This window comes from Lycorma delicatula, chromosome 8 (genome assembly GCF_047948215.1).
Source record: "Lycorma delicatula isolate Av1 chromosome 8, ASM4794821v1, whole genome shotgun sequence".
Classification (NCBI taxonomy): Eukaryota; Metazoa; Arthropoda; class Insecta; order Hemiptera; family Fulgoridae; genus Lycorma; species Lycorma delicatula.
In genome coordinates, this window is record NC_134462.1 from 51,532,163 (window position 1) to 51,558,661 (window position 26,499).

At 29.8% G+C, this 26,499-nt stretch overlaps 1 protein-coding gene across 1 annotated transcript in view; it reads left to right on the forward strand.

Annotated features, from left to right (window-relative positions):
- The first annotated feature begins 20,481 nt into the window (after positions 1-20,481).
- cu (NADP/NADPH phosphatase nocturnin) overlaps positions 20,482-26,499 on the forward strand; it is a 323,896-nt gene continuing 317,878 nt past the window's right edge. The window contains exon 1 of the mRNA XM_075372551.1: positions 20,482-20,586. Coding sequence (XP_075228666.1) covers positions 20,564-20,586 — 23 coding nt within the window. The 5' untranslated portion in view covers positions 20,482-20,563. The remainder of the gene's footprint in view (positions 20,587-26,499) is intronic.

The window sequence follows — 26,499 nt, forward strand, 5'->3', positions numbered from 1 at the left end:
CTCAGGCTGGGTCAGATTTCTACGGTTTTCTGCTTTCAAAAAAATAGATGTGTTTTACGAAGCCATGGCAACATGATGATATCCAAAATCCATGGCAAACCTGAGATCTGTTCCGAGCGTGGCATTGGTGGTGCTTCACTAATTTCTTGAGATTATATTTGCGCTTTCCTCCTCGGGCATTAACTTTTTATTTGCAGCTAATTTTAGTGTGACAGCTGACGCTGCCTACGTCAGGTTTAGTGCTATAAGGAAAGGAGGAAATTGAACGTAGGATTGCAATCAAGCTTAGCGGGTGGTGTGATCTAGTAAATCACATCACTGTGCATCCCTTATCGTACCTTACCGTACACTGTACTTATGCAAGGGATCCCGCAGTGCTATCCTACTTTACCAACCTACATTTTAAACATTTTCCTTCTTGATATCATGCCAAAAGTTACATCTGTTTCTTTCGATTATCTTCTACTTTCCATTTTTCGCTATTATAAAACATTACTATACACCAAAGAAATATTTAAAAACTTTTGTTTGTTCTTCCTTATCATTCGTTTCTTTTGTACATGAATATTCGTTTTACTTGTAATATTATGCTTTATACATATATATATATTTATAATTAATTATAATAATAATAATTATTATATAATTATACGAAGGCTATTCAGAAAGTAAGGAACATTTCCACCTGACGCCGCCAGGCGCACGCCAATCGCGTATATATTGGTGTGCTCGTGCTCGGCACCTCAGTCAGCGTCCAGCCGTGACAACGGGAACATCGCACTGCCCGTTCTTTTTTTATATACAAATTTGAAATGTGTGCTGCAATCGAAAATCCCGCCAGTTGTGAGGTGCGGTCTGAGATTCGTTTTTTTTTTGGGAAAAGGCTTAAAACCAATAGAAATTCATCGGGAACTGTGTAAAGTGTACGGGAACAACATAATGAGTGAAAGTTCTCTCAGAAAGTGGTACATTCAGTTTAAAAATGGCCGAACAAACTTTCACGATAAAGAGAAGAGTGGATGTCCAAGCATTATGACTGACGATCTGGTCTCCAAAGTTGACGAAAAGATTCGTGAAAACCGCCGTTTCACAATAACTGAGCTTTCTCTATGTTTCCCACAAGTTTCACGGACTTTATTGTTAGAAATTGTTTCACAGAAGCTAGGCTACCACAAATTTTGTGCAAGAAGGGTGCGTCACTGAGTGGTTGAGATTACAGGTGGCAGAATTCTATGACACAGGAATTTCAAAGCTTGTCCACCCCTATGATAAGTGCCTGAATTTGTTTGGTGATTACGTTGAAAAGAAGTATTTTAGTCCCTCTTTCGCATGTAATAATAAAAAGTTTTTCTTGTGCTTGGTTTTTTAAAATTCCAAAACGTTCCTTACTTTCTGAATAGCCCTCGTGTGTGTGTGTGTGTGTGTGTGTGTGTGTGTATATATATATATATATAAATAATTTTTTTAGCTATGAAAAAAATTAACATATTTCAACTAAAATTCTATTCACTGACGCTATTGTACTTGAAAGAGATATACTGACATATAACAAAATTTGTTATGTTTTTTCTTTTTTTTTTTTTAAAAAACATTAATTTTAAATAAAAAATTAATAAAAAAAATATATAGAAGATTATTTATTAAAATGATTGTCCTTTGAAATTTAGTAAAATGATGTTAACATTAAAATTTTATTTTTTCTTAGTAATTAATTTTAAATATTTTGTTTTTTTTTAAATAAAGTGGTGCATAAATGATTGATTTTCTAAAGTTAACCAAGATGGAGAATAAAAAAAACTAGTTTAATTTTGCGTTGAAGAGAAAAAGTGATTGTTTCGTCGTTGCTTTTGCTTTAACAAGAATTATCTGAAGAAATATCATAATAATTAACATAAAAATAGATAAATAAAATAGACTGAGAAAACTGGTCATAATTGAAAAGTCGTTTCTATTAAAAAAATAAAATAAAATAAAACAATCAAAAAGTGTTGTAATAACCTATTCTAAGTGGTATAATAAAATTTTATTTTCATAGTGAATAAGATAAATATATATAATCTTTGAAATACTAGTCAAGACAATCATTTATGAGGTTACAGCTGCACATTATCGTAAAATCTATAGCCATTTTAAGTTAATTCCATTTTCAGGAGTATGCGAGAGGATATTCGTTAGAAATAGTTTTTTGTACGCTGTTGATAAATCGTAAGTTTATCTTAAAGAACTTTAAATGATTTATTTTATAAAAAATTACTTTTGCGAGTTCTGCGCAAGAAGACCGAATTTTCGTTTCTGATGCCCTCACAATTTCGCAGTCAGAAACGCATTTTTTTTCAGAGTACAACATATTACTTGTGTTGAGTTAACGAGTATACCCTACACACAAGCACCAAGTTAAAACTAACTCACCACTGTGACTCTCTGCATAAGCGCGTATGAAGAATACACCACTACACAGTCAACATAAACTCAAATTGAGGTTATGTTGTCTGTGTCGATGTTAAATTGAGCGTAACTTTTGGGTTACGCTCAATTTAACATCAACCCTCCTAGATAAGGAAATTACATTTTAAGTGAAAGGTATTTTCATACTCCTCGTACCTCAATACCTAAAGAAAATTCAATCTCACCCTCTCAATTCCAACTGTGTGACCGAAAGTAATATCTTATCTTTCTTTGAAAAGTCGGTAAAAATGGTTGAATTAAAATAATTTAATATTTTATTAAACAATCTCTAAGGTGAAAATCCTGCAGTTATTTAATACTGGTCATTTAGTATCATAGCTGGTCAAGTGTCAAGTCTATCATAGTTATTCTGAAGACAGAATGTGTGTAATTCATTCCCACTTTTGTCTGAAAATAGGCGCAGTGTAAAATTAAGTTTTTAAAACAATCCCTAATCCGGGAAACACCATTTATTATGATTTATACGTCTTCCAATTCGATTACACTCAAGCATTAGCACTAATAAAAAAATAATAAAGACAAAAATTGATTAATAAACATTATTTATAACATTTTTATTATGAATTGTATAGAAATAAATTATTGCAAAATTGTTATAAAATTAATATTAATTTAACATACAATAATTATTCAGTTATTAATTATTATTATTAAAATTGTTTAGAAAGTTTGTATTTCCTATTTGGTTGATATTATTAAAAAAAGTTAATATTAATAAATAGTTTAACAAATTGCTTCCATCTTAACTTCACACATTCATTTATTAACATTTTTATTTTTGTTTTAATTTTTTTTTGTGTTCAATGAGTAATTTCAAAGCATGTTTGGTTCTTCAGAACGTGCGGATTTTTTATTACAATTAATTAAATAAAAACAATTATATTTTTTTTAAATAATAAAGATAATTTACTATTTCAGTCATTGAAATAAAATTAATTATTCTGCTGGAATTATACTGATTAAAACCGAACTAAGCGGATTGAACTGCAATTTTTTGAGGTCACTTTTAACGCTGCTACGGTCACTGTTACTACTAGCGCCACTATTAGTTATATATATTACTACTTTCGTCCATTATTGTACATTGTAAATTGTTCATGCTTCAGTGCATTATAGCTTTGTTCTTTTCACTTGTGTTTTCTCTAAAATACTATGTTCGATTAAAGGAACTCCCTTACAGAGAAGCTTATCTGCTTTCTGGATTCTTTGAAACGCGTCAAGCGTCAAATATTCGCGGGGAAAATTTCCGAACTCCATTATGCCACCCATGATTTAATAAAAAAATGACGTTCAACGGCGTCGGTTTCAAATGCAAGACGGAATAAGCAACCTTTCATTACGACTCCAGAGGAAACTTCTCTGTCATTCCAAAAAAATCGTAAGTTTTAACAAAAAAGTGGTGTAAAATTTACATTTTTCCGTAAGATTCAACATGATTTAAGTTTGAAACCGTACCGTGTAACGATTTAAGAAAATAAACTAACCTTTTTTCCTTTGGGTATTTTTGAAAGGTAGAGTTTATGAATCAAATACGGACACTAACATCGATAAACTAAAGGTGAACATTCAACAAGAAATCGACGGCATCGATAACATTTTGTGTCAGGTCTCTCTTAACATGATCGTTGGAGCACAACGTTGTATTGCTAAAAACGTAATTTGTAAATATATGCTAATATGTAAACTTTTACTAATGTAGATTCAAAATTTAGTTTAATTTATGCGTTCATTTCATTCATAATATGTTGCATGTCGCAACTGTATTCAATATGTTGTGGTTTGGTTTTAAGTTACTCACATTGATAGTGTAACTATTATTTTTATACCGTAGATTATTTAAATATATTTTTTAATGTAAATTATGAATTCTACATAATTCATACTAGATATATTATTCCTTAAGACAGTCATTATATTCAGATTTTACTTTTATCATTAATTATCTCTTTATTGATAATTTTTATTATCTGCATTTATTTTTAAATCTAAGAGATTTAAATTTGTCACTATTAATTTCTAAACTTTTCAGATTTTCTAAATTAGAAGATTATACGTTTAGTTTTTGTCTACTTTCTTTACGTAATATTGAAAACTGGGGCGTGTTTTATAAAGTTCCTATTTGTCATTCCTGGTTAGAATCTTTTTTTATTTTTGCTCACCACATTCTATTTTATAAATACATATTTTATTATAAATATTATCATTAAATTTATTGTTATAATTAATTAATTAAATTTTTTGTTATTAATTTTAAAGACAATTTTAGTTAGCAGAACGCTTTTTCATTACGTCTGTTATTTGTTTCTATATTTAATCTTTTTTTTTTAATAAAAAAAATTCGTTTTTAAGAATCTGCAATTACTAAATAAGCATTCAAGGACAGGAAATAAAAAAAAGAGTAAATAGAAAGATTAAAAAAATAATTTTAATAAATTAACGTTAATATTATATGAAAAATTTAATATTAACTGTGGGATGTATTATTATAGTCATTTGGACTGAGATCAAGGACATTGTCCTCTAATAACCGAATAGAAGGTTAGTTTATATCAGTTTCACACATAAATCTAATGAACATAGTGAGTACACTGGTCATTACATTTAATAAATTCATCAGATTTTTTAAAAATTGCTAACCACAAACATTTATAATTAATACTTACACTACGTCATCTCTGTTCGTCATGTTTATGGTTTAGAAAAAATCTTTATTAGTAAACAGATTTTAGAATTAACCGCAATTTTATATTAAGATATTCTAGTCTTTTTTGTGTTTCGTATTTATGGATGCAAAAGATAGAATACAATAGTAGTTATGAAAATAAAAAACAACGGAAACTAATGTTGGATCATCTTTTTTTTAGTTTCCAAGAACTAGCTAATCACCAGACCATACCCGAGCTCAGTGTTGGATCATCTAATCACGACATACCATACCTGATATTTGAATAAACAGGATCGTTAATTAGCAACAGTTCTCTGTGTAAATTATCGAAACTGTTTTTTGACGTATTTGACAAATTTTACATAGATGAAAGAAAAAATCCCTTACGCACGCCGGAAGGCGAAGGTAGATTTCACAGGTTCTAAGTAGGAGATAAAAAAGATGTCCACCTTAAAGTTAAGAAAAAATTCAAATTTATTCAATACGACAATGGTTGCATGTGAAAAAGGTTTCACAAGTTTAGCATACGACAAACTTCATCTACTTAAAATTCTAGCAATATTTTGGTCATCCCTTGCCGTAAGGATTGGTCATAACTAAAATTGTTTCAGACAAAGGTTGTAAATAATGTTTAGAGGACTAACGATCACTTTAAACCGATTCGATACTGTACCTATTAAGGGAGTATGATTCTTTTTTGTCTTTGCAATCCCATTTTTTTAACTCCCTGAGCCAATGGTTGGTGATATAAAAAAAATTATTTAGATAAGTTTTAACCCTTATCCAAAGAATAGTAGAAACATTAAACGAATTCGATATTTTAGTTAATGAGAAAGTTGAAACGATATTTTGTTTTTATAAAGCCTCCCGTTTCCTCCATCGTCCGATTTTGCCCATTAGTAAACTCGACCAAGATTTTGGGATGAATTATTTTTAAGAAACAATTTGAAGGTGATTGGCGCAAAATTAAGGCAGTTATCGTGTCCACAAGAAAATTAAATTATATATACGAGGGTTTTTTTCAAGGTCCGATCGTCACGAAATTAAAACCACAGTGAAAATAAAATGTTTTTTATTTGTAACAAGTACTTGCATAATTACGCTATTTCTCTACATAGTCGCCACTCCGATTTAGTCATTTGTCGTAAGAATTACGTAATTCTTATCATATCGGGCATAAAATTCCAACCAATCGTATTCTTTGTTTTTTACCCAATCATAAGGTGAGAGTAATTCTTATCATTATCAGGCACAAAATTCCACCAATCGTATTCTTTGTTTTTTACCCAATCATAAGGTGAGAGTAATTCTTATCATTATCAGGCCCGAAATTCCAACCAATTGAATTCATTGTTCTTTACCCAATCAAAAGGGGAGAGTAATTCTTATCATTATCAGGCACAAAATTCCAACCAATCGTATTCTTTGTTTTTTACCCAATCATAAGGTGAGAGTAATTCTTATCATTATCAGGCCCGAAATTCCAACCAATTGAATTCATTGTTCTTTACCCAATCAAAAGGGGAGAGTAATTCTTATCATTATCAGGCACAAAATTCCAACCAATCGTATTCTTTGTTTTTTACCCAATCATAAGGTGAGAGTAATTCTTATCATTATCAATCCCGAAATTCCAACCAATCGTATTCGTTGTTTTTTACCCAATCAAAAGAGGAGAGTATTCTTATCATATCGGGCATAAAATTCCAACCAATCGTATTCTTTGTTTTTTACCCAATCCTAAGGTGAGAGTAATTCTTATCATTATCAGGCCCGAAATTCCAACCGATCGTATTCTCTGTTTTTTACCCAATCATAAGGTGAGAGTAATTCTTATCATTATCAGGCACAAAATTCCAACCAATCGTATTCTTTGTGTTTTACCCAATCATAAGGTGAGTAATTCTTATCATTATCAGGCCCGAAATTACAACCAATTGAATTCATTGTTTTTTACCCAATCATAAGGTGAGAGTAATTCTTATCATTATCAGGCCCGAACTTCCAACCATTCGTATTCGCTGTTTTTTAATCAATCATAAGGTGACAGTAATTCTTATCATCATCATGAACGAAATTCGCACACTGCAGCTGTAACAAAGAAGCTTCTACAGCGTTTTCGTTGGGAAGTGTTTGATCACCCATCATACAGCCCGGACTTGGCTCCATCAGATTTTCACCTCTTTGCTCACATGAAACGCTGGCTAGGAGGACAACATTTTGGCACAGACATCGAGCTGCAGGCCAGCGTATAAAAATGGCTGAAAACACAGGCGGCTCCGTTCTATGACGAGGGTATTGTAAAGTTGATACCACTCTACGACAAATGACTAAATCGGAGTGGCGACTATGTAGAGAAATAGCGTAACTATGTAAGTACTTGTTACAAATAAAAAACTTTTTATTTTCACTGTGGTTTTAATTTCGTGACCGATCGGTCCTTGAAAAAAAACCCTCATATATATATTTCATTTTCTTGTGGACACGATAACTGCCTAAATTTTGCGCCAATCACCTTCAAATTGTTTCTTAAAATTAATTCATCCCAAAATCTTGGTCAAGTTTTCTAATGGCCAAAATCGGACCTGGGGGTGGAAATGGGGGGGCTTTATAGAAAAAACAAAATATCGTTTCAACTTTCTCATTAGCTAAATGAAATAATTTCATCTTGTAAAGATGAAATTCCAAGTTATAGAATATTCTTTGCACTCTCCGTCGTCCGAGCTCTAATGACGAGGCAATTTTCCGCACCGAACTACAAGAACTCCTTACCACTACCACTGCTCTAACTCCTTAGAACTTTCACACTGTGAGCTTTCTGGCGTACGTGCGACAACACAAGCCCATTACGTTTTTTTACTAAGCCGAACCAGTCTCTTCAAATTTACGAACTCAAGTTTTGATTGCGTTTGAATTGCAAGGAACTCGACCGCGGAGCGGGATCTCGTAGTGCCGGCGAAACACTCTTTGTACAGATGTCACACTCATAACGGTATAATGCCCTTACGGCAACCGCACACTCTACACCACTCCACTGCTCCTTCACAACCAAGTGTCTGTTACTGCTCTACAGTTTAACGTCTTTCTCCCACTTATGTTATACCTACAGAGCTACCGGCATCAAATTCAAAATTTCCCGTTTCTCTACGCCACTCTGTAATACAAGTTCGTTGTCAGTTTTTTATATTCCTGTTGATTACTAGAATACGATAGTTTGCGTTGTATTTATTAATGATTTTAAGTTTTCGTAAGTGATAATTATTAACTAGTTTAGAATGACAGACGGGTAGTTTCTAACTAGTTAGAAAGTTTATTAATGCAAAGAAAAGGTTTTATAGATAAATCTAAATGTTAGTGAAAAACTGTGAAAGGTTTTTCCTTTTTTTGTCATTTCTAGATCCCGATAAATTCTTCTTTTTTTTATTTATCAAATTTTGGAAGAAAAAAGTACAGTAATATGAGAAAGTAAGAGGGTAGTACAAATATGTTTATTAATTATTAGCTTGATTGTGTTCGGGTTTCCAATTTATGTCACTGAAATGGGCTTACGTTACACTCTTAAAATAATCTTTTGCCAGCCGGAGACTAAATGAAATCACCGCATTCGTGTGCACTGTATTAGAGAGATAGTTCTATTGAAGCAATTTGTGATATTTAATTTAATTTTGAAATAAATCTTTTAAGCTTAATAAATTAGATAAATCTTTGATAGGCTTGTAAGCCCAACTTAACCTGAGGTAGATACTTATGTATATGTCGCAGGGAAATGATGAAAACGGAAATTTTATCAAATCCCTAAGGTAGATGATCAATTCACGGAAGATGTTAAAATTACAACTCTGTGTGATAATTTTCCGTAAGAAAGTAAGTGATTTGACCAAACCCCTTAACTGTTTTAGTGAAAAGATGAAATAATATTGTTTAGATATTAAAAGAATTTATTTAGTAAACCATACATTATTAAATGTAGAGTAGGTAATACAACAATAATCATTGAAACACAAATTATTTATTCCAAACTAATTGAAAAAAAAAACTATGAAAAAACGTATAACTTAATTACTAAGTTAAGTGATTAAGTTAAGTAATTAACTTAATTAAATAATTAAGTTAAGTAATTATGTTATAAGTTTTTTCATACTTTTTTTTTTCAATTAGTTTGGAATAAGTAATTTGCGTTTCAATGATTATTGTTATATTACCTACCTACTCTACTTTTTTTTTCTTTTCGAATAGCCCATTTAGAGGGCACGCTTAATCAATTTTTTAGCTCATGCGTCTTTCATTTTTCTAGAGTGGTGTTCTTTGTCTTCTTGAGTCAATTTTCTCCTGCTTCTACAAGTGAGTTTTTTCCTCTTCTGAAACGCTAATTCCTGTATTGTTTTTCTGAATGTTGCTCTGTCTTTTAAAATGTCTGAGTCTACTGAATTGTTTACCAGGTCACTGTCTATTTCTTTAAGCCAGTTTATCTTGTTCTTGTGAGTGTTTACTACTCTACGTTTAATAATTCATGATTTACTAAATAAATAAGTCGTGATACCTTCTACCCTTCGTTATTTGAGTCCTGACTTGTTTATTTCATATTTTCACTAAACCAGTAAAGGGGTTTGATCAAATCACTTACTTTCTTTAGGGAAATCACCCCACAGAGTTGTAATTTTAACGTCTTCCGTGAATTCATCATCGGGATTTGATCAAATCTCCGTTTTTATTATCTCCCGGCGACATATATAAAGATCAAACAGAGTTACCCATCTGCGTTTTTGTGAATTATTAGTTGAATTTCATCGGTTGGTCTTGTTTAACATGAAAAGTTTCTAATTAAATATATTTAAAAAATAACATGTACTAAGTTATTGCATTACAGTAAATTGGATAGAAATATCGTTTCTCATATCAATCGGCCAATTTTTAATATATATTTCCTAATAACTTAGGAAAGATGTTTGTATATACATTATTTTTATTAATATATAAAATTATAAACTTATCACTTTTTTTTTTGTAGCAAGTGATAAGGATTGATTCAAATGTATTTGACATAAACAAACGACCCTTTCTGATTCCCTCTCTATACTAAGGTAGCTCCCTCAGGTTAAATTGACGTAACCAATATCCCTACTATAGTTTATTGGTTTTGTTACGATGTCTAGAACAATGACATAAATAACGTTCCCCAGTCACAATAGAGCGCGCTTATCGTTTGTTTACGTCTACGTAAAACTTCTACAGACTCGATCATTGATCATATATTTTACGAAGGTTGAAGTTCGAAATAATTTTCAGGGTTAAACAACTTGCAATCTCATAAACAACATATGATATCATATGTATGATATTTATTTAATATATCCAGTATTTACTGAATATAACAGAAAATATCTTAAATTAACTAGTTATTTATTAGTGTTTTGTAATTAGTTACTGATTTTATGAAGTTCAAAGTTTGTTCGTTAGTGATCAATCATCAAAAAAAATTATTTTGTGTTTACGCTTTTAAAAATAAAGAAAATATAAGCCAATTTAAAAATATTATTATTTATAATTTTAAATAAAGTATCGTAATGATTAACTTTGGAACGAATAATTAATTACTTTATATTGTTTTTTTAAAGATTTTGTTTTCTTTACAATTTTATGTATCTGTGAGAAAGATTTTTTTTGTGTGGATATAAACAATATTATGATGTTTTTCAATTTATAACGTGGTATAGAATAAAAGAGCTAAAGAAAGTGAGCTCGGTAATTTTATTTTTTTTATTTTTTAATAATCTGCCTCTAACCCTAGAATTTTTCTTTAATGAGGTTTTCACCCTACAGTGTATAAACCTAGTAACGGTTTCTTTTTTATATTTGATAATTCTTATAATAAGTTCATATAAAACGGTCGATATCTCGAAATAATTTTAGAATAATTTAAGAACGATTTTTTTAGAGCTATAGTCTCTCACTGAGCGAGGACTGAAGTAGTTAACAGTATCAAGACGGTAACAAAATAACAGCTTGATGAAAGTCTCCAGTGTGCTCCTATCATTAAATTTGGTTTGTTATTGTAAATGTTACATTTTAATTCTACTATGCGATATGGATAATAATGTAGCAAAAGAAATACTAAATTAAATTCGTTTTTTCAATTTACGACAAATTGATCTCTGAAAATACCTTTATTTTTCTTTTTCAGTTTACTGCTGTAATTTCAGCTGTAAAAAAGTGTGCGAGGTCTGTTCAAAAAAATAACCGAACTTTTTAATTACGCGCCAACGGAGATATTTAGTGACGTGCAGTTGGTAGTATTGTGTTCCGCATATTCTCCTCTGTAATCATATTTTCTTGAATTGTTGATATCTCGTTTAGTTTTTGTGTTGTTATTGTTTGAGTACAACACGTTTAACTGTTAGTAGCGGTTTTTGTAATGTGCGATTTGTCAATGATCCGTAAACCCAGCTTTCATCTCCCGTTACGATCCTTTGCATGAATGTTTCATCGTCATCGGCTTGTTCAAGGAGTTGCCGGCAAATGTCCACTCGATGTTCTTTCTGCCGTTCGGTCATCAAACGAGGAACAAACTTTGCTGCAATTCAATGCATGTTTAATTTTTCAGTCAAAATGTCATGGCCTGATCCAATCGAGATAGTAACCCTTTCTGCAAGTTCCCTGACAGTCAATCGGCGATTTGCACGCACCAGATCGTCGATTTTCTAAATGTGTGTATCATCAGTTGAAATCGAAGGCCTTCTTGGTTGAGGATCATCTTCAATTGACTAATGACCAGTTTTAAAAATTTTACGTTGTATCGTTGCTTCCGAAAAATTGTATCTTTGGTTATCGATTTTTTTCATTAACAGGAAGGAAATTTTCAGTAAAAGTTTAAAAACATTTTCTAAGAAAGTTATTGTTTTAAATATTGTTTTTTTTTTTTTTTATTTACTAAAACGTTTTTTGCCGAAGTATTAAAAAAAAAACGATTTTATAAGAGTAGAATAATTTTTCCAAATGGGATAGGAAATTCTATTGAAATACTGGTTATTTAAAAAAAAATCGGGGTTAAATTGTTTATCATATTTCTTTTGATGAGGTGTACAGTATTGGTTTAAAACTAGAATCAAAGAGCAAGAAGGATATTTTAAGTTACGCGCATGGCCGTTAATTGATTCCCTATCTTTTGACAGCTCCACTACCAAAGATGGCAATTCGTAAACAGAAAGCAGAAAACAGTTACTTTTCAGTGTGCGTTCTGTAGAAAGTTTAACTATAATCCTTCAAGTGACAGTAACAATCATAATCGTTTTGACAGTAAACTATCGTCGTGACAGTAAACAAGCATAATCGTTTTGAAACGACCGGATATCTGCTTAAAGGAAAGAGTATAGGACGACCGAGGGTTGTCTGAAGATGTTGGAACTTGTTAAGGAGTCTTTCCTGAGTAATCCCAAAAAATCGATTTGGAAAGCCGGACGCGAACTAGTAATACTGTAGATCGTTTGAAGCCTATCGACTACTGTATGTGTGCCGACTTGCTGAAATTTGCAGCATGAAGATGACGACTACTTTATCGCATTGTATTTAGTGATGAATTAATATTTCATCTTATAAGAAAGTTAACACGCATAATGTCCGTATCTGGTGTTCAGAAAATCCCCAATAAAATCTTACAAAGAGAAAGGAACTTCCCAAAATTAAAATTTTCTGTACAATATTCCAACGGGAAGTTTATTGACTTTTTTCGCTTCAGCTTTCCTCAACTGCACAGACTGTGGAATTTTATTTGGCAACAAGAAGATGATATTCACACCAATTAGAAGGTTTCGGGCAATATTACTCTGTCGATGAAATTTTAATTAATAATAATAATTAAACATTTAAAAACTGAATTCTATGAATTTTATTATCTATGTACAGATAATAAATAATATAATAATATTTCTAAAAAGTGTTTAAATTGTTTAATAATATCCAACTTGCGTAAAAGTTGTTTTACAAATCTTTTTATATTTAAAAGAAAATTTGGAAATTGTGAAAAAGGTTCAAATATCGAATGATTATGTATTATATTTGTTATATATTATAATTATAATATTATACTTACAAGTAACAAGTATGATTACGTGGATAATAAACTTTCTAAATTCATATTACTGATTTTCGAAATCTAATGTTCTCAGGTCTAAATCCTAGTAAAAGTTGGTTGCCTTTTTACGGATTTGAATACTAAACAGTAGACACCGATACACTTCGGTTGTTAGAATTTAATTAACCACATATCTCAGGAATAGTCATCCTGACTGTAATCTTGTAAACTCAGACTGTAATCTTGTACAGACTCAGGCTGTAAATGAAGTGTACTTCATTTACATATCATATTTGATCCTCATCTCAATGGGCCTGGGGGGGAGGTTATCTTATTGTTCACTAGTTGAACAGATTACATCCTTCATATTAAGAAATAAAAAAAACACATTACTTTCATTAACGTCTTTTTAATGTCTATTTATTTTTTTACACTTTATTTACTTAGTATCGTCATTTATCTAATTTACTATTTTTTACTTCCTCGTATGAAGTAAAGGAAGTACTGTGATCGTAAAAAATTTCGGTTTTCAGATTTGAACGGAAATATACATTTTGACCTTCCCTGAATCCATTTTAACTAGTTCCGGCGTGACGTCTGTACGCACGTAATTATCTCACATAACTTAAAAACGATTAGCCGTAGAATATTGAAATTTTGGATTTAGGACTGTTGTAACATCTAGTTGTGCACCTCCCTTTTTGATTGCAATCGGCTGGATCAAGTGTTCAAAAAAACCCAAAATCCATAACAAGGTGGTTTTTTGACTTTTTCTTAACTGCACTAATAAGCCCTCATTGAGTGCTTTTCAACGATATATCATAAGTTGTACTTATTTACATTGGTTCCAGAGTTATAGCCAAATGAAATTTGAATTAATCAGATATTTGGATCTTATAAGGGGAAGGCACATCGGTAGAATCAGACTTCATTTCCATTTTTTTAAATTTAAATATATTGATATATTAATAATTATTAACCCCCGATTGTAAAAAAAATTACGATAAAAAATAATTCAATAATAACAATAAAAAAAAAATCGGAAATTAATGAAGTAAAAATTTTATGAACTTTTCATTTTAAAAAAATCTGATGTGGACACCAGTTGACTTTCTTGTACGTCTATTAAATTACATATACACATTTTTTTATTAATAGATTATTAAAATAATAATACCAATAAATTATTGCTATTAGTAAATCAATATATTTCAATTTAAAAAAAATAAGTTAAAAAAAAAGAGATGAAGTCTGATTCGAACCGTTGTGCCTTTCCCTTGATCTAAATATTTCATTAATTAAAAATGTATTAGGCTATAACTCTGGATCCAATGAAAATAAGTTCCACTTATGATAATAGTTGAAAAACTCTTAATGATGACTTATTGCTGTAGTTAAGAGAAAGTCAAAAATAAATTTTTTTTTTTTGGATTTTGGGCTTTTTTTGACACTTTTGGTTCAGTCAATTGTAATCTAAAGGCGAGATGCACAACTAAATGTTACAACAGTGCTAAATCCAAAATTTCAACATCCTACGGCTAATCGTTTTTGAATTACGTGAGATGCATACGTACGTTCAGACGTCACGCCGAAATTAGTCAAAATGGATTCAGGGATGGTCAAAATTGTCTGAAAACCGAAATTTTTCTCGACCACAATACTTTCTTTACATTGTACAAGGAAATAAAAATGTGTTATGTAATTTACCAGGAAGAACAAAGAAGTCATGTATGTAGTGTCCACGTCAGATTTTATTTTCATAAAAATTACTTATTTATTATTAACAGCGGTAATAATTAGATTGAATAATAATTAATATGAACTTTAACCACGTTGATTCTTTTTTTGTTTTTGTTGCACTAATCAAGATTTTATCATGGTCTTACGTGATCCACCCAGTTTGTTTTTCCGTTGATTAGAACATATGAAATGTTACGTATCTATGCAATTTATTATTGTGTACCGATCAAATAAAATATTTGTTTTTTACATTTTATATAATTATATTTATTTCACATAAATTAATTTAAAAATGGTATTACATATTGGTTAAATAAATATAAGTTTTAATTGATTGGAATCAAAAGGGGAGGTCTTTTTTACAAACTTCCTCTTTTGTATCTATCCGAACCCGGACCCCCTCTTTTTTACCCCCTCCCCCTTTTATTTTTTATTGATTTTTTGGAATAATCCATTTTACTACACTAAAGACACTGTTTTACGGCACTAACTAAACTAAACTCATTTGTTCTACTTAAGTGGAACAAATTTCGCTTGCACAGTTGGCAGACTGGTGTAGCTGCGAGGCCTAACGCACCAGAGCGATCGAGTTCGAGTCTTAGTCTGACAGTTAACCTTTTTTACACTTTAAATATTATTAATTTATTTAATTCTACCGCTCACCTGCGACGTCACAACGTATCAGGCGACTAAGACAGCTATACGTCAGTGCTACCAACCTTTGAAATATTAACTAAATTAAATAATTAATATTTAAAGTTTAAAAAATAATTTGAGCGGTAACCCTGTGAAATTTCGAATTTCCTGGTCCAAGAGAACGAGGGAAAAAAGAATTTCCCACAGAGGAAAAGAAAAATACCAAGATGGCTGACCGCGACACTAGCGCTCCTTGTGATGACCGGGGGTACTATTGACGCAGTATACCCACTTAGCCACTGGTTTAGGGCATTTTTCGGGGAGTGCAATTTTGCAAAAGATTTTTTTGCAAATATTCTTATTTTTTTAATTGTTAAGAGATGTGCTTAAGAAAAATATGACTTTAATTAGGCGAAATCTCGAGATACTGAGGTGATCTTGCTCTACAGTCTCACTCCCTTGATCTTTTAAGTTGAAAATTTAATGGCAACAATACACCACACATAGAAGTAATCTGATCAAGTTTGTTCAAAATTGGTCCAATAGTTCTAGAGGTATAAGATGTTAAACACCAAACACACATACGAACTTCCGAAAAATTTCCATCCGGTGTTTTGGTTTTTTGAGTTTTCTTAGATGTCAAAACATCAAGATCCGGTGAAAACCGCATATTCCCAAACTGGACCGATTAGAATACTTTTCCCTCTAGAGCTACAGCTCTGATATAACGCTATCTAGACGGGAAAGTAAAATACTGTCCTTATAATTAATGGTGATCGATCCACGCTATCAGCAATGTTACGTCTATCTCAGAAGCACGATGCAACGATGCATACATCCAGGAAATTTATTAGCCCTATCCTGAAATAAACACTTGATTACACGAAAACTATTTGCGTTCATTTAGAATCAGATTAGCGTCATAAAAAACGTATTTACTCTCATATTCATACATATGATTATGAGATATGTTTAGAAATTATGCAACTAAAAAGCAGTTATTCTTGCATTGAGAAATCTTGTTCTTAAAATTGTTTACAAAAATCAGAAATTTAAGTCTGTTTTGTACAAAGTTATTAATTGGATGGAGGGATGTGTCTCTGTTCATTCTAGACTATTCTTACTTTCTTGATTTTTTTTGCCAGTAACGAATTACCCATAAATTTAATATTGAAAAGTTTATAACAACGTGACTTGCACCAACATTTTTTTATTGGATTTGCTGAAAATTGACAGCCTGAAATAAATTATCTTGCATATTATTTAGTAGTATAATGTAAATGTATATTTAATCATCATTTTATACTACGGTATATAAGAAGGTGTGTTTGGGTATGTAATGCTAATTGAAAGACAAAATAATATTGTAAATTAAGTAAGCTTATTATTTCTAAAATTATAGGAATATGGAACAGGTAAATATTGCTCGGTCAACCTATTTTTCAACACTAAAAAAAACTACATTTTTAGAAGGGAACAATTTGAATTTGCTTTGTCGAAGTTTGTTGGACGATCCAGTACAAGGTGAGAGACCCTGATTCTGTATTATAAAATGGGAAAAATGCGCACCACTAAATGCAATGTAAAACCCAATTTACTGCCTAGAGTTGATCAACAGTTTTGTTTTAAATAACCCTAAAACTTCTGTTACTACTCATTAGAAGTGAAGTGGAGAGGGGTGTGACAAGCACATCCAACAATTTCATTCGCATTGACGTAATATGCTTAGACTCGCAACGAGCCTATGCGTGTAACTGGTATGGGTTGTTATCTCTATAATTCCTATTTTAATTTTTTACAATAGAATAAATAATAGTATTTTTTTTTTTAATTTATACTAAATTTTTTTCCGAAGCGTTATAGATCATAAAAAGTGATTCTATTGTTAAAAATGTAATTATAAATCGGCTTTATACAATAATTCTATTTTTAATTAATATTTTATCTACATACCTTATTCAAGGACTCGCTTATAATAAGTCTATTTTGTTTTATGGTAACGTAGCTTTTGTATGTTTTTTCTGATTATTCATAAACATTTATATCATTTCTAATTTAAAAAATGTTAAGTTTTTCTTTATGAGGACAACGACATGTAATTTTAGAACATTGATTTTTAAATATTAAATTTATGTAACTTTGAATAGCGCAATTAATAAATTAAATGAATGGGTTGATTTTATTTGACTTTTAATTCCACAATCTTGGATGAGCATTAGAGTTTATTTTAAATAATAATCCTGAAGAAGTAATTACATTTTATCTATTATTAACTGGTTGTAAAGAACATAATTTTTTCCTTTCGTATATGTCTTATAGAGAATATTTCGGTAATAAAATTATATATATATCCAAGGGATGACCAAAACAGAAAAAAGACAGTAAAATCAAAATATCGCTATAACTTTCTTATTAAGTAAAATATCGAATTCGTTTAAAGTTCCTAATATTCTTTGGATGAGGGTAAAGGTACAAAAAATGGGGTTTCAAGGACAAAAAAAAATCATATCTTCCTTGATAGGCACAGGATCGAATCCGTTTTAAGTGGTTGTTAGTCCTCTAAATATAACCTAAAAAGGTTGTCTGAAACCTTTTCGTGGTTATGTCAATAAAATATAAATCATTGAATTTCCTACTGTTAACGATACATTATAAATATTGTCATGGTTGCGTCAATAACTTTTAGAAAATTTTATGATACAGTTGCATACATCGAGAGCCACTGCTTCAATTATTTTAATACAAAAAATAAGAGGTATTTCTTGCTTAACAAGCGCTCACCAAAAGATAAATCTTAAACTAACAAAGAGTGCCCGCACTGGTTAACCAGTGTCAGCAGTGTAAGGACGGAAACGATGTTCCCCGCTATTTAAGGGAGTTTCTTATCGTTTGAAACTTCACAACGATCCGGCTCAGCAGAATGATGACAAATTATAAAATAAATTCATATTATCCTAATTTTTTATTCAATAACAATGTATTCGCATTTAGTAATTACCTTGATTGCAATACAATGGTGTATTATCTTAAGTCAGTAAATAGTTGATTCATATTCTAATTTCTAACCTCCTTAGAAAATTATTGACATTTTAGGATAATGTAGTTACCGGATGATATTAAATACCATGCCTGGACATTTTATATTTTTGACATTTAACATTATAGTACGTTTTGGATATTTTGTGTGTGGACAGGACCATTTCGAATGGTATACCTTAATGTCCAGAAGACCTTTTTGTAGAATAAGCCTTTTAGGTTTGACATAAATTACCTCTGATAACCAATCAAAAAATTTTTAAACATTTTTTTTTAATTTTACGCCGACTTAAAAAGGCAAAATTTAAAGAAGAATTTTTTTTATTAATTTTTAGTTTCGTATTACATATTTTAAATTTCTATGTTGAATACTGTTTACCTTTCTTAGCTTCATTCTTTTTCCGGCCTCCGTGACGCGAGTGGTAGCGTCTCGGCTTTTCATCCGGAGGTCCCGGATTCGAATCCCAGTCAGGCATAACATTTTCACACGCTACTTGTCATTCACCTCATCCTCTGAAGCAATACCTAGCGGTGCTCCCGAAAGTTAAAAAAACCCCTCATTCTTTTATCCCATGTTTCAGAACCACTTCATTGTCAGAACTTATGAATACAAGTTTTGACAATTTAGTGGTTCCGTTTCGGAACTATAATGATCTTAGCAGAAAAGATAACAGTAATTTTTATTTTAATAACATATTTTTAAATATATTATTTTTTAATTTTGGTCTTATTGTAGTAGATATTTTCACTTATTATTTTTTTTATTTCATCATAGTTTTTTTCTTAATGTTATATTCATATTAAAAATATTTTTTATAATTTTTCAGCGCATATTTAATTTGATTTATTTTTTAATTTGTATGTTTAAAACTTTACAAGAACCTTACACGTATATTTTTAAATAAAATATAAAATATCTACAACAGCTTCATTTTTATATTTTTATTAAATTATATATGCAAAAAAAATCCTACTAAAATATATAAAATGTGTAAAATATATTCACTGACGTCTACATCACTTAATTTTTTTATAAATCAAGTTATTTTCAATTTTGCCAAATACATACGATAAAAATAAGTAATAAATAAAAAAATTTCGCTTTTACATTCTTTGTTTTCTGTTTTATCCATTTACATAGATTTTGGTGGCGTGTGTACGCGTGGTGCGTGCCTGTGAAAGACACAGATACACACACACACACACACACACACACACACAGAGAGAGAGAGAGAGAGAGAGAGAGAGAGAAAGAGAGAGAGAGAGAGAGAGAGTGAGAGAGAGTTTGGTCATTATCGTATGGTATATTATAAAAATAATCGTATTAAGGCCAGAGTTCTTTACTTTCCTGTTATCTTATATTACTTGCTAGACCTAAATTTATTTAATTAAAATTATAATTATATTTAAAAGTTATATATATGGATATATATATTACTTTTATATATATATATATATATATATATTCAATTGTTATCTTATTGTCTAGTTATATTAAATCATCATAATTTTATTTATTGCAAGGAGCATTTCTCATAATGAACATTATTTTTACTTAGTTTATAAAATCATTTATTCATAAATAAAAATATTAATTTAATCAAACATTTTACGGTTTAAGCTTATCTTCTCTTTTTCTTTTTATAGTGTATATTTAAATTAAGTGGGTGCTAAAGTGTCTTAAATTAAGTGTGTGTTTTTTTTAAATTATAAGAAAATACGTGAAATAAATATTTCGTTAACAAAAAGTTAATTATAATATCACAAAAATTTCGTCGTTGTCGTTTAAAATTTTGGATTCAAAAATTCTTCAAACTGGAAATGTATTCAAACTTATCATCCTTCGTACCTGGAACGTATCATTTCTACGTCGAACAACTAAAAATCGATGTCATATTCTACAAACCGGTACATGCTACACAACATTAGCAAATCCTGTTGTTAATGATGTGATGCCGTATTACAGCGCTCAACTGTAAGTTTATATAAATAAATATTAATAAATTATTTAATACGAATAAATATTAAAATAAATTTTAATATGAGGGATACATTTGTTATATATACAAGTACGTTAACTGTTATCAATTACAGGTATAAGTTTTTTGTTTAGTTGGATATTTAATAATTAGTGCCGGATTTAATAATCGATGAATAGAACAAAAGTTATGAATTTCAAATATTAAGAACCGTGGAATATTAATTATTAATATTAGGTATGGTTGAAGCAGCAGGCTTTAATCTTAGGTTTTGTGATGTAAGGATGATTCTTTCGCGTAACATTTCGGTATTGGTACGGTTGGATGAAAGATTTACCAAGAATATTGCGTTTAGATATGCCTGTGGAAAACGAATGTTGTTTAAAACTATATTCAAATGTTTTTCTTGAAATTATTTTTGTTGTATTTTATTTTTTGACATCAAACTGTTTTTATTAATTAAAAGTTTGTTTACGTCAATAACGTTATAAGAGCAATTCATTATACAGAGCTTTGGTAAAACCGTGGGCTGGCTATACTTTTTCGGATTCTACTTGTAAAACTAAACAAAAAATATCTTTAGGAAATATCTCAATTTCTCCTTCGTTCTCTCCCTGTCCACCATTTTTTTATTTTTATATAATTATTTATATCTCAAGTTCGGATAGACGAATAACATTAACATTTGGTAAGCGTCTTGGTAATAAAGTTTTAAAATTAGCAAAAAATCAGGACTTAAATACCTTTACAAATTATAAAATGGCGGCCACGTTTATTTTTCAATCCGTTATATCTCTGTAATAATTAGTTTTATCAAAATTTATGTTATTTTCTAAAATATTAAGCCTTTTTTTTTGAACAAAATGATAATTTATTTTTTTGAATCGGTTAACAAATAGCCAAGTTATGGGAGAAAATTGATGTAATTTTTTGTCATAATTATTAGGTCTATTATTGTGAGAAAATTATTGCTTAATTTGATACTAATTTACAATACCAGAATTAACAATAAATAAAAACAATTAATATTTCATCGAATTGATCGTAAAATGGAGAATATGAAAGCAGAAACATAATTCATAGTTCATGTAAACAAAGGTACGGGAACGCTTTGTTAGCAAGTGTCGTCTGGCGAAAGATTTCGCCCTGATTTCTGCGCTTCCTGTAATATTAGTCCAGACTGTAATTCTTGAGACCTAAATGAAGGGGTAAACTTAGTGGTTTAACATGAAATCTGACCTATAATATTGAAAACCCCGGAAGTGAATTTTATTAGTCTTCGAGAAATGTGGGTCAAAAGATAAAAGATTAAAGTCAAAAAACACACTATTCTATATTTGATGTAATATAACTTTGTTAGATAATTTTTATCTAAAAGTTATAAAAGTAAGAGTTTAGATAAAAGTTTTAAACAAAATTCGTAGAGAATTTGATTCTGCGTAAAATGGTATGGAATTAAGTCCCTCAAAAAAACTAAATGCAAAGGTGAGAATTTCGAAGTTTATAAGAAATAAACTTATCAAAATTTGGCAGACTTTAACTTTGAATTAAACGAAACAAAGTTACGAGTATTGCAAAATAAAAGAATTACACGAAAGATGAACAATAAAAGATAAAAAAAAGAAAAATCAAATAAAACAGTTTATTAGAAATCTTTAAAGTTAATTAAAAATTAATTTTATCTAAATTTGTTTGAAATAATCAGAATCATTCTGTATATACATGCCTTAATTTAAGATTTAGAGTAACAGGTTAAGTATTTATTAAAACAGAATGCCATGAGTAAATTTAATGTTACTTATTTATGCACTAAAGAGAAGGAATGAACTTTCTTTGTTTACTTCTAATTTTTATCGTTAATGTTCGTTGATTTATTATAATCTTAGAAAAAGCGTCTGGTTATTAATAAATTATATCAATAAAAATACAAATTATTTACAAAGAAAATACAAATATATTTAACAAAGAAAAAAGATAATAAACACACAAAACTTATTCAATTCTTTTGTTCTGTAATATTGAAAAATTTCTTGTTTAATGACTAATTAAGATGTCATTTTTATATGTTTTGTTTTTAATAAACTTCGAAATTCTTGCGTCTGTATTTAGTTCCTGTGAACTTTATTCATACAGTTTTACTCAAAAAAGAATATTCTGTTTAAAGTATTAAACAAATTCTAAGTTTTGTTTAAAAATGTTATCTGTTATTTTTATCTGCTCATTCACCAAAGTTATTTTACTCCAATCTTTGGTATTTTAACTCACATTTTTCAAAAATACTAAAAGTACAGTTCTGGAACATTTTTTTTTTTCAATTTTTTATCTTATGTTTCATATAAAATCACTGAAGTTACCATTTAATTGAGTCCCTAAGAATTTTAATGTGACTTAATTTACCGAAGGCGCAGGTATCAGGGAGAAATCTTTCACCAACCGACAATCGCTAAAGAAACGTTTCCGAACCTACGTTTATACGAACATTCTTTACTTTCGCTAGTACAATATGTCCTGAAAGTTTGTACATTCTTCGTGAATCACTCTGTATAGTAAACAGAAAGTGAGCAAAAATTGATGTAATTTTAATATAGTCCAACAGTTGAAGAAAATTTCCGTGTACACGTTAAAAAATATATATATTTCATGAAATTGAATTTTCTATGCTTTACATTTTTAAAATTTTTACGATTATGTTTAATTATCATTTTTCTTAACCGTGTACTATAAATTTTTCAGAAATATTGTATTTTTTAATTGTAAGACTTTGTTTTTTATAAACAGTAAATTTTTTCTAACAAAACGTTTTTATGAAAATAGATCTTTGAATTGCATTTTCCAGAATATAAAATAAAAATCAAAGATCTCCTTAATTTTTCCAGCTTCACCACTAAGGTTATCTGATTGGCTGCTGCTTAGGAGGAATATTAATAATAAGCTCTTAGCTTTAATAACTTCGTGGATTCGCTTCTGCTTACTTTCGATTAATTTTATTATAAATTCTTCCTTAAGAAATCCCATTATAAGTTGATTTTTTTCTTTTTTTACAAAGAATATCAATCGATATTGATGGCTCCGTCAATTAGATGGTTATTAACCTAAAATAATAAATTCCTGATAATTGAACCAGTTCACGACTTGACTTAGCTGTATACTCTCGGTCTTAAAAGTAGATTTTGATCTTTTGTACTGATATGAATACTAGATCGTGGATACCGGTGTCCTTTGGTGGGTTTTTCCTGTTTAGCCTCCAGGAATCACCGTCAGGTATTACTTCAGAGGATGAATGAGGATGATATGTATGAGTGTAAGTAAAGTGTATTCTTGTACAGCCTGAGGTCGACCATTTCTGAGACGTGTGGTTGACTGAAACCCAACTACAAAAGAACACCGGTATCCACGATCTAGTATTCAAATCCGTATAAAAGTAACTGCTTTTACTAGGATTTGACCACTGGAACTTCGAAATCAGCTGATTTACGAAGACGTGTTTAGTACTAGACCCGGTGAGTGTCCTTTGGTGGTTGAATTTCAATTAACCACACAGCTCAGGAACGGTCGACCTGGATGAAGACTACACTTCCTTTACATTCATACATATCATCCTCATTCATCCTTTGAAGAAAGAAAACAAATTCTAAGTTTTACTTACGGTGGCTCCGGAGGTTAAACAGAAAAATAAAGAAGAAATTCTTGACCCTATTAAAAAATGATATCGGTTTAAGCCAATCTCTGGGGCAAAGTGGTAGCATCTTGGCTTTTCATCCGTAGTTTTTGAATTCGAATCCCAGTCAGGCATGACATTTTTTCATAAACTACAAAATTCTTTCTCCATTTACCACATACAATAGCATCAAGCTTATGTGGCGATATAAAAAAAAGAAATCTTGCGCATTCCTGCTCAACAAGACCGAATTTTTATTTTATTTAATATAATTTTTTGCATAAGAAATATACAAAACATAAATTAATGAGAAAACAAAAAAGAGGTATAATATTTTTTATTTAATATTAAAATATATTTCCTGTTTATAAGAAAATTAACTTATTTTAACCGTAATTTGATGAAATAATAAAGATAACAAGTAAAACCTACACACAAGATTAAGTTTAAACTCATTTACTACTGTCACAGTGCAAAAGCGCGTATGAAAAATACTATTCCAAAGATAACATAACCTCAAATTGAGATTACATTGTCTGTTGTGGACCTTAAATTGAACTTAACTAAAGAACGATTCAACTAATCTTCATAAATTTTCACATGCACTACTACACTATATCTAAATTTTAATGAAATTGATCTAGTAGTTTTGGAGATTTTCGAGCCACAAAATGTTATGTATGAGTGGTATTTTCGTACTCCTCATATTTCAAAACGTAAACAAAATCCAATCTCACCCCTGAATCCTACCATGTAATTGAAAGTAATGTCGTGTTTTTCTTCGAAAAGACTGTAAAAAAAAATCATAAATGAGAATATTATAAAAGAATTATAATCCAAAAATTGCGTCCACTGAGAGACATGAACCGAATGTGATAAGCCTCTTAAGAGATATTGAATTACGTAAAAAAATAATGATCTACTGATTGCGTAAAATTATAAGATAAGGTTTCCGTAGTTCATAATAATCCGTTAATTCAGAATGAAGATATAAAAAAACTATATCAGACGGGAAAAAAATTAAGATTTAGGCTTAATATCCCACCCAACTTCTGAATGCTCAATATATAAATTGATATACTAATGAAATGGAAACATCTGTAGTTAGTTATACTATACCGCTAAAAATACGTACCCGGGAAACAAGAAAGAATAGAATTAAGGATAAAAACTCTTTGCCCTTTTTAAATGATCTTGTTTTTAGAATAAACATTTTCGACATATTAACTACCTTTCTCAGGAATATGTCATACATTTTAATTAAACGTAATCCAACTTTTTTATTAAAAAGAGCAGGATGACATCATCTTTAATAAATTTTATAAGTAGATATAATATTTAGTAAATATTGTATAAGTATTACTTACTAAAAAGTTAGGATAAATTCCAAGGCTCAGTTAAATAAGCTTTTAAATAGTTACTTTTTATTTAATTTTTATTATCAGTTGCGTATATCTACCAGTCATTCAATTAAAGAAATATTTATGAATTTTGTTTTCATTTTTTTTTTCAGAAAATAAAGGTATCAATGTAGTTAAATGAAAACTAATAAAGATTGTAAAGTTTTATTTTTTCTTGTAACGATAAATGTTATTGCAGGTAGAATAATAAAAGTAGTGAACATGAATAAATAGCTAATATTTTTCAAAATTTTAGGATGCTAATTTTTCTTTAATAAAATACGAGATTTTTACAATTTAAAGAAAAAAATTACAAATAAAGAACAAGCAATTCGTCGAAATTAAACTCTAAAAAGAAATAAAATAAGTATATAATATCATAAATAAAATAAAGTAATAAAATTAATTACAAAATGAAATCGCAAATACTTTACTGCAAATATTTTTTTTTTTATGATTAATTTACCAAATAAACTCGAAGCTTATTCATGAGATTATGAAATGGAAATTTTGTTGCATATGAAAAGATGCCATGTCTGACCGAGATTCAACCCGGGACCTCCGGATGAAATGCCGAGACGTTTACCACTGCGCCACGCGTATTTAAAATTAAATAATGACTTTATATTTATATAAAAAAACGGGGTTTTTGGTTTTTAGCCTCCGGGACCATCATTAGATATTGCTTCAGAGGATGAAATGAAATGGGAATTTTTGTAGTGTGAAAATTCCATACAAAGTGTGAATACACACTAACATTCATTCCTTCAGTTTGGGACTGTTTAATTTCCCGTAGCTGCACAGTGATTGAAGTGGCTTTTAGATAAAGCCTGTTTAACCCCTCTAAGAAA